Source organism: Solanum stenotomum, chromosome 5, assembly GCF_019186545.1.
Source record: "Solanum stenotomum isolate F172 chromosome 5, ASM1918654v1, whole genome shotgun sequence".
In the NCBI taxonomy this organism is placed as follows: Eukaryota; Viridiplantae; Streptophyta; class Magnoliopsida; order Solanales; family Solanaceae; genus Solanum; species Solanum stenotomum.
In genome coordinates this window covers 23,050,452-23,059,989 of record NC_064286.1, presented here as the reverse complement: position 1 = coordinate 23,059,989, position 9,538 = coordinate 23,050,452, and the positions used below count along the sequence as shown (strand labels likewise).

The 9,538-nt window shown below is 37.0% G+C and overlaps 1 protein-coding gene across 2 annotated transcripts; it reads left to right on the top strand.

Annotated features, from left to right (window-relative positions):
- The first annotated feature begins 278 nt into the window (after positions 1-278).
- LOC125864735 (probable ion channel POLLUX) lies at positions 279-9,145 on the top strand. Of its 2 annotated transcripts, none has more exons than XR_007446265.1 (12): positions 279-957; positions 1,581-1,649; positions 1,917-2,537; positions 3,443-3,625; positions 3,865-3,924; positions 4,001-4,204; positions 5,222-5,470; positions 5,907-6,005; positions 7,237-7,431; positions 7,887-7,963; positions 8,243-8,509; positions 8,617-9,145. XR_007446265.1 is itself a non-coding variant. In XM_049544795.1 (12 exons), the coding sequence occupies exons 1-12, from the start codon at positions 424-426 to the stop codon at positions 8,833-8,835; spliced, it is 2,793 nt and encodes a 930-aa protein (XP_049400752.1). In that variant the 5' UTR covers positions 280-423; the 3' UTR covers positions 8,836-9,145. The 2 variants fall into 2 exon arrangements, 1 of the variants encoding a protein (XP_049400752.1); XM_049544795.1 differs by having other exon boundaries at positions 280-957; positions 7,871-7,963.
- The last annotated feature ends 393 nt before the right edge of the window (positions 9,146-9,538 follow it).

The following is a 9,538-nucleotide window of genomic DNA, read 5'->3' as shown; positions in this document are numbered from 1 at the left end:
GGGCAAGCTTTTCGGCTATGGCTTAGAAGGGGAATGAGAAAGTTTTTAAATTTATTTTTTAGTGGGACCCAAGGTTAAACTTAACAGAAAATTTTGATGAATTATTGCTTTTAGGGCAAAAGATCAAATTGAGTATTTTTTATAATACATTAAGGATTATATGAATCATGTAAAATAAATTAAGGATCGAAATAAAACAACCCCATACATTAAGGAACATTTTGATCATTTTCTCGCTGAGCTCCAACTAAACTAAACTAAAAAAATAAACTACCATAACCTCCTGTCTTCCCACTTGAGCCATGTGAGTCTCCCGTGGCTTCTCCATCTGCTTGTACACATTCCATTAGCTCCCCACTTCACTTCTCCCCATAATCCTCTCTCTCCGTGTTGTATACTCTTCTCCCCCGTTCGATCCGGACAATGCCCGACACAAATGGAGCTCCTAATTCCAATCCCAAACCAAACCCTAACAAACCGGAGAGACCTCCGTTGCTCAAGAAATCCAAAATCATTGCCGACAACACACTCGCCGGCCAACTTTTCCCCGCTGTTCGCCGTGTCTCTTCAACTTCGCCATCCTCCTCTGAATCTCATACCACCTCCGCGACTAATGATGCAAATTTTGGATTTGGCGATCGTGACTACGTTTACCCCTCTTTTCTTGGACCGCATACTACTAGGAGTAGAGTCAACGTCAAGTCAACTTCGAAATCCCAGAGGAATAAGCTCGACTTACCAGCTCGTAGCGAGTCTATGCCTTCCTATTTGAGTTGTGAAGCTAAGGTGGAGTCAAAGATGAAGCCCAAGCCCAAGCTGAAAGCTGAGAAAGATTTGAATGCTTTGTCAATTCAAGTCTCAAGTTCAGCTTCTTCGGCTTTGTCAGGGTCCAGTTCAGCTAACTTCTCCAATGCTCGAAGACCTTCTGCTCATAGATATTCGTGGATTCTTCTTTTGGTTGGTGTCTTTATGATTTTCCCATTCTAATTCCCGTTTCCATCTCTCTTCGATTTAAAAACCAAAAAGACATGCAGAAAATGTGAATTTTGCAATTGATTGCTTTTGGGTAAAATTTTAAGGGAGCTAATAAAATGTTACACAGTGGTACAGTACTCTCTCCGTCCCATTTCATACCCCTGTGTTTGACTGGATACAGATTTTGAAATGTTAATTTTGAGTTCTATATGTTATGTTAGCGATGCCAGAAAAACAATTAAAGTAATTGTTGACAGGTTGGTTTGGTAAAGATTGCCTCGAGGTTTAAAATTTGAATAGTTTAAAGTATTTGAATTTTTTCAAGTATGAAATTTTATAGAAATGAATGATGTCAAACATTTTGAGACGTCCCAAAGAGGAAAGAATGTTATATAAATTGGACAGTGAGAGTACATAGTAGGATAGTACTATGTTTTACTTTTTTGGTGAATGGGAATTTGTTGCCCATCCAATCTCTTTTTTTTTTTTTTTTTTTGGATAATGAATGCCCATCCAATCTCTGTTTTTTATAAACCTTTCTGATCTCAATGCATTGGTTTTTGGTTCTTCTTGATATGTTGATCAATTATATCCTTTTATTGCAGCTTAAGTTTCTTTGTACATTATCTGTATCTCACACATTATATTTGCGGAATGAAGTCTCTAAACTTCAGGTATGCTCTCTATCTCTATGACCACTGTTCAAATCGGGAATTCTTTTCACTCTAGTCTTTGTTTACATATAGTTTTCAGTTGCTGCTTATTAAAAGAAAACCTGAATACTATGTTGCCCAAAAAGAATAAAAATAAGAAGAACCACTGATTATTGGAAGAAACAGGCATATTAACCACTCAACTTGTACTCAAATTTTGATCTCTGTTGTAATTAAATAGTTGGTTCTCAATACATCAGTTGAAGGTGAGGATTGATTTATTTGCAGGAGGAGAATATTAGTCTTCGTAGAGCTTGTAGCCATGTTGATCTTGCCAGCGCTGGTATCATGGAGCTTGAAGAAGTTAATTCATTAGTGTATTTTGGTAATGCTGACAGCAGAACAGTTGCTCTGTATATGGTGGTGTTCATCCTCGTTATTCCTTTTGCATTGTACAAATATCTTGACTATCTTCCGAGAATAATTGATCTCTTGAAGAGGAAATATACCATAAAGGAGGAGGTTCCACTGATGAAAAGGATTGCATATGTGGTGGATGTGTGTTTCTCAGTTTACCCTTATGCAAAGCTTCTTGCACTTCTTTTTTCCACTCTCTTTCTAATTGGATATGGTGGATTGGCACTTTATGCTGTTGGTGATGGCAGCTTTATTGAAGCTATTTGGCTTTCTTGGAGCTTTGTAGCGGACTCTGGAAACCATGCTGATATGGTTGGTGCAGGGCCAAGGATAGTTTCAGTTCTGATAAGCTCTGGAGGCATGCTCATATTTGCTATGATGCTGGGGCTTGTTTCAGATGCTATTTCAGAAAAAGTGGATTCTTTAAGGAAAGGAAAGAGTGAGGTGATTGAAAGTAATCACATTCTTGTCCTTGGATGGAGTGATAAATTGGTAAGTCTATAGCATATTGCTTAAAATGATACGACTTTTTGATGTATTATCTGAATTTTGCTCTATATTTGGGCAGAAAAAGTAGATTTGGATGGACATACATTAGATATGGGGTGTGGGTAATCTATAATCCATTCTATCAATATGATCCATAAGAAAGTTTAATCCAGATCCATCTACAGTCCATTTGATCCAAACAGTAATGAATCGTTGGATCTAAATATATACAGCCACACATTGACCTACATGGCTGTGCAACAAGGTTGTACTGTTGGACTTAAATCTTCCCTCTTGACTTGTCAATAATATAATCTAAGTTGTTAGTCATAGATGATAGTTTGATTCCAGGAATATATTTTATTTCTAGTTAGCGCATTTTCAGCTGCTAACTGAACTTTCTGTTTTTCTGTCTGCTTGATTCTTTTCTTACATGACAAGTAGAATGAAATACTTGAGTAATGGTGCTTCTGGCAAGGTAAATAGGCTTGATATAGGTTTGACTTATAAAATTATTGTACTTTATATTAAAAAGGCTTGATATAGTTTTGGTTCTTTATTAATAATGAGTAAAGAGATGAAGAGAGAAAAAAAAAATAGCAAAACTACTCTATATCGGAAAGAACAATTTTTAATTTCCATTACCTTCTCAATAATCCAGTAGAGTGAAAATCTGCAAATTGTTTTCAATAGGCATTGCAAGTAAGATAGTACCATTGGTTCTTGAGAGATCTTATTGGAGAAAAACAAAGACATACTTCTAGAATAGCTTTCAGGTCATACTGTTTGTTTCTGTTAGATGCAAACATCACTTGGCAGCCTTCGCTCGATGGAAGGAATTATCTGGTTTGATCACGGCTTTTGAGATTGATTATGACACGTAGGCGTAAAAGTATTTCTTATTACAGGGGTCACTTTTGAAGCAGTTAGCAATAGCAAACAAGAGCATTGGTGGTGGTGTTGTCGTTGTTCTTGCGGAAAGAGACAAGGAGGAGATGGAGATGGACATAGCAAAGTTAGAATTTGATTTCATGGGAACTTCAGTTATCTGCAGAAGTGGCAGTCCGCTGATACTTGCTGATCTGAAAAAGGTGTGAGAGTGCATCTTTCTTCTTTCCCTTGTTGACCTTGATTCTCCCTCTTATCCTTTAATCAGTTTTTCCTTTTCTTCATTATCCTAATATTCTAATTGACTCTGTGAAGTAAAAGTAACTATTATCTTCGTGTTCAACTTGTATCTTATACTCTTCTTGAATTCTCTTAACCCTGCCTTGTTCTTTCTTTATTATAGTTGTTTCTTTTTGTTTTTGTTCTTCTATGACGCATGCAGGTATCAGTCTCGAAAGCACGTGCAATCATTGTTTTAGCATCTGATGAGAATGCTGATCAGGTGCTTTTTTCACAAATGAATCTTCAAGCTCTAAACAACCAGATAATTGGACTAATTATTCCATTGTTTTTATTAGAGTGATGCACGTGCTCTAAGGGTTGTACTTAGCCTAACTGGAGTAAGAGAGGGATTGAGAGGTCATGTTGTTGTGGAGATGAGTGATCTCGACAACGAACCGTTAGTGAAGCTTGTTGGTGGTGAACTTATTGAAACAGTTGTTGCGCATGATGTGATTGGGAGGTTGATGATACAATGTGCTTTGCAACCTGGCCTTGCTCAGGTCAGTTATACATAGTTCTGTTGCATTATTTTTTCATTTGTGTTTCTCTTCCTTGCTTTGGCAGATTTTTACCACTAATGTTGTCGTCTAGACAGGCTGTGGTCCATCTGGTTCCTCTTATATCTATTGGCTATAATCATTAGTTTTAAATTCAATGAGTGCGACATCAAGAGTCTGTATACTTGTGCCTTACATTTCCTGAAAACTTTGCAAGTTTGGACCAGAAAAATTCTCTTCCTTTTGAGTTCCTTGTTGATGATTTAACAACAAACAATTCCTTTCAAACTACTTCGGGTCTCTTGTAATCCTCAATACCCATTTTGCTCCTTTTAATACCTGTTCAATCCAATACAACTTCAGTCTTATGAAAATTCATAAGTTAACTTGTTTATTGCTGGCCTTCTACCTACTGTAAGTCCGTAACCGTCTTCCTTTATTTGGTATCTGGATCAGCATCCAGCCATGTATGCTCATAGTGGCGAAGTTGAGGTCCTTGTTAATCTTCACCTATATTTACCCAAAAAATGTGTGGACGGAATTTCAAGATTGATTTTGATGTAAACATTTTGATTCCATTACATGTGGTCATAGTCTCATAGATAAACAATTCTGTTGCTATTTAATACTGCTCCTAAAATTGATGCACAATCTGTTTGGGACTGAAGATCCAGTATAAGGTTAAGACTCATCTTTCCTTGAGTGATTTATTTAGGCACATGCTTTCCCAAGCTGTATTGAATGATAATCTGATCTTAGTTGATATACAAGATTCAGATGGAATAAAATGGAAGGCGATTATAACCATTTACCTAATTGTATTGGAAACCATAATGATACCCACATGATGGATGAGTGAACTCATTGTAGATACAATAATACAGAGGTACCTACTGATTGAATGCCAAAATAGTATAGCTTTCTCAATTTTTGCTTGATCCTGTTTTTGGTAGCTGTTAGTTTCTGCGTAAGAGTAATATGTATTTTCTTGTTAATACCCTGTCTCGTCCAATATGACAGATTTGGGAAGACATTTTGGGGTTTGAAAATGCAGAATTTTATATCAAACGGTGGCCTCAACTGGATGGTGTACCCTTTGAAGATGTACTGGTATCATTTTCGGAGGCTATTCCTTGCGGTGTTAAGGTTGCTGCTTATGGCGGCAAGATTATCATAAATCCTGATGATAGATATGTTCTAAAAGAGGGTGATGAAGTCCTTGTCATAGCTGAGGATGATGATACCTATGTGCCAGGTCTCTTACCAGAGGTCAATTTTCTTCTCTGTATTGGTTTTATTTTTGCTAGTATTGTTTTTTTTTTGGTGTAGGTATTTTTAATAGTGTTGGTTATTGTAGCATTTAGCATCAAATTAGGGTGCTTTCCAGTATTCTAATTCCTCTTTTGAACTTAAGGCATTTATCTTGTGTGAGAAAGAGACGACAGTAAAACATTAGTTCTATTCTCCATCAATGGCAGGCAATATAGTTGATAGTTCTTTTAAATAATTAAACAAAGACAGAAATTGAGTCTGAGTTGTGTATCACCATTACTTGTAATTTGTATATCTGAATTTTGTGAATCTACTGGTTGCTCCCTTCCATAGGTCAATATTTCTGATCCTTGTCTGGTGATATTTCAACAAATGCATGGTGGACATTGGCTCAGTTTCTGTATTTGCTTATATAGTGGCTTGCTTATTGCAGGTAAATAAAGGCCTATTCCCTAGGATAACTGATCCTCCAAAATATCCAGAACGAATCTTATTCTGTGGCTGGAGACGTGATATTGATGATATGATTATGGTACTGTACATCTTTATCACCTATTTCTCCTTTCAATCTCTGTGTGTGTGTGTGTGTGTGTGTGTCTGTGTCTGAATATGTGACTAACACGGAAACCACCCCAGCTCCTGAGACCACGAACTAGTGTTATTTAAGCATGCTTAAGCCCTAAAGCGAAGCTCAAAACGTGTTGAGCGCTTCGCCTTGCTTAAGATGTGCTTCACAGCTTCGGTGTCGTCCTCCTCTTGATAATTTCACTAGCTCTATGGACTTCCCTGTTAACGACCCTATGTTCCTAGATCCCATTCTTAGCCTTGAAGCTCCTATAACCCACTTACCACCCCTGCTCCCTGTTCCCTACCCCCTGCACCTGCCTGAGACCACGCCCGAGAACCACTGTTATTTGAGCGTGCTTAAGCCCTGAAGCGAGTCTCAAAACGTGTTGAGCGCTTCACCTTGCTTAATATGTGCTTCAGTGTTGTCCTCTTGTTGATAATCTTCAGTAGCTCTATGAACTTCCCTGTTAATGACCTTATGTTCCTAGATCCCACTCTTAGCCTTGCAGCTTCCATAACCCACTTACCACCCCTGCTCCTCGGTCCTGCCAGAGACCACGCCCCGAGAACCAGTGTTATTTAAGCGTGCTTAAGCCCTAAAACGAGGCTCAAAATGTGTAGAGCGCAGGCCTTGCTTAATATGTGCTTCCATGTCGTCATCAAGGTTCTAAGGCATACTTTTCCTTGCCAATGAGTCTCTCCTGAAGAGGCGACACTAAACAATATATTTGTTCATATATTTGTCTTTCATGCTTATAATTACTTGTCTCTTCTTTTCTTTTTTTGTCTTTTTGGTTCCAGTTATAATGTGATCTTTAAAAATCCTTGCATTGATTTTGTGTTCGAAGCTTTTTAAGAATCAAATACAGTGTAAATCCTAAAATGTTGAATATTTGCTTCTGTTACTGCTAAATTACTAGAATAATTAGTAGTTTAGTTGCAGGAGGAGTCTTTGTTTAAATTTGAATTCTGTTAGATTAGTCTAGTTGATATAATTTAGGATTTTGAATTTTGTTCTGCAGATTCTGTTTTCAAGTTGACTATATAAAAGTCTTCTATGCTTAACAAAATTATTGAGAAACATTTTCAATCTTTCTTTCAACCTTTTTTTGCTGTACCATCATTTCAGAAACCAACAAAAACAGTGAGAATATATACTATTCATGTGTTTCAGAGTCTTCTTCACGTTTTGTTAGGTACTGGAGGCATTATTGGCTCCAGGGTCTGAATTGTGGATGTTTAATGAGGTGCCCGAGAATGATAGAGAAAAAAAGTTGACTGATGGGGGTCTTGATATATCAGGACTAGAGAACATAAAACTTGTCCATCATGTGGGAAATGCAGTGATTAGACGTCATTTAGAGGGTCTTCCTCTGGAGACATTTGATTCGGTAAGTTCAAGTTGTTCTCATACTTTGAGATCTTTAATATTCTCCTAAAAGAAAACTGAAAATAAATGAAGTCATTTCTCAATAAGGTTGGGAGAAAAACATGGTCATGTTTGTTTGCACGGAAGATGCTTATTTACTTTAATGTTCCCTCGGGCAAAACTAATGATTTCTGGATTTGTTGTAGCATAGCGCTAGGTAGCTGGTGAATCCTTTTGGTAATTTTTTCACACTTCTGAATTCAGGAAAAATGTTTATCTTTGTCTTGCTACTAAGGATCTGAATGCAGTGGGCTAGTTGCTCTTGATTTTCCTTGGTGTAGAATAAGCAAAGACGAGAATCATTATGATTTAAAAGTTAAAACTGTATACCAGAGGATAGTATTTTGGGATGTCAATTCATATTTTTGTTGATGCACTGCTTACTAACTCTAAGAGAATAGATTTTGATTCTTGCAGATGAATCCGTTGAAGACTCCATTGTTCATTCTGATTCACGGTCTCTTGCCACCCTCCTTCTCATCCGAGATATCCAGGTCATTGTTGCCAACTTTCGATTGAGGCATATAAAACTTAGTTTTTCACTGGAGTACTTGTTTCTGAGAAGCATTTCTTGTTTGAAGAAGTCTGCAGCTTTTCATTTTTGCCCTCAATTTCTTTTCACTTCATTTTGCCTTTTCCTCCCTTCCAGTACTAATGATCTCACTTCCTCTCCCTCTGGCCTGCCCTTTCTGATTTCCCAAGTCACAATGGTAAAATGGATGCCATTAATCCTCCAATAGTGATTGAAATTGCTGAATTGTTATTTAATGCAGTCGAAGCGTCTTCCTAATAAAGATTCTAGGTCGGTTCCTCTACGGCATTCAGTGTTTTCTCAGAGCTCCTGGATTCGTGAAATGCAGCAGGCATCAGACAGATCAATAATAATAAGTGAGATATTGGACTCTAGGACAAGAAATCTTGTGTCAGTGTCTAGAATAAGTGATTATGTGCTGTCAAATGAACTGGTGAGCATGGCACTTGCAATGGTAGCAGAAGACAAACAGATTAATCGTGTGCTAGAAGAATTGTTTGCGGAAGAGGTATTGTTTTTTCCTTATTTACTTATATACTGAGTGCATAGAGTGATGCTTGGACGACTGTAGATGAGTTTAATGTGAGAGCATGCATTTATATGAATGAAATACAGGGAAATGAATTATGCATCAAGCCAGCCGAGTTTTATCTGTATGACCAGGAAGAAGTGTGCTTCTATGATATCATGAGAAGGGGTCGTCAAAGACAGGAGATAGTAATTGGATACCGCACTGCAGCTGCAGAACGTGCTGTGATTAACCCAGCAGGCAAGTCAAAGCAAAGAAAGTGGTCCCTAGATGATGTTTTTGTGGTTATTTCCTCAGGTGACTGAAAACCTTCTTTATATTAATCATCACAAATCCTCTCCAGACAAGCAGCATTCACTACAAAAGAGGCAAATGAGGTAAACTTCAACCAGCAGATTAGGTAGAAAATAATAGCAAGAGCTGGTCCGCATAGTTAATTTCCTCTACTTTTTTTTTGTCTTATACATTTTGCCATACAAATCGGGGAAATGAAGAATGGAAATTTCCCATCATTAGGGAATTAGTTTTTTGGCATCCTCTCTTGAAGCACTTGAGTTATCAAATAGTGCTTTAATTCAAAGACTTCTTATAAATTACATGCACATTATCAAATAATGCATTCATGTTCCTTAAAATAATGAAGGTAAATCTTATTTAGCAAACAAAGAAGCGATAATTACGGGTGTGTTTGGTATGAAGGAAAATGTTTTCCTAGATGTTTTCCTGGAAAACAAGTTGATTTTTGATTTCTTTTCTCATGTTTGGTTGGTGAGTAAAAAATATTTTCCAAAAAAGATTTCTAGTGTTTGATTTATGAATGATTTTTTTTTTTGAGAAATATCTTTTATTTTTACGAGGGTAGAAAATAATTTTTGAAATTGAAAATATATTTTAAAAACAAACTTTAATTTTTTTAGGGATGGGTGGGGGGGTGGTAGGGGGTGAGCTGAGGGTAAGGGTGAAAAATTGAAATTTTGAAGTTGAAAATATTTTTTAAAAACAAACTTA

What these genes read in the sequence shown, in the direction of transcription:
- LOC125864735 (XM_049544795.1), top strand. Translation starts at nt 424, where the DNA reads ATGCCCGACACAAATGGAGCTCCTAATTCCAATCCCAAACCAAACCCT. An exon ending in TTGGATGGAGTGATAAATTG is followed by an intron (nt 2,538 to 3,442) that starts GTAAGTCTATAG and finishes TTCTTATTACAG; the next exon opens with GGGTCACTTTTGAAGCAGTT. An exon ending in AAGAATTGTTTGCGGAAGAG is followed by an intron (nt 8,510 to 8,616) that starts GTATTGTTTTTT and finishes AATGAAATACAG; the next exon opens with GGAAATGAATTATGCATCAA.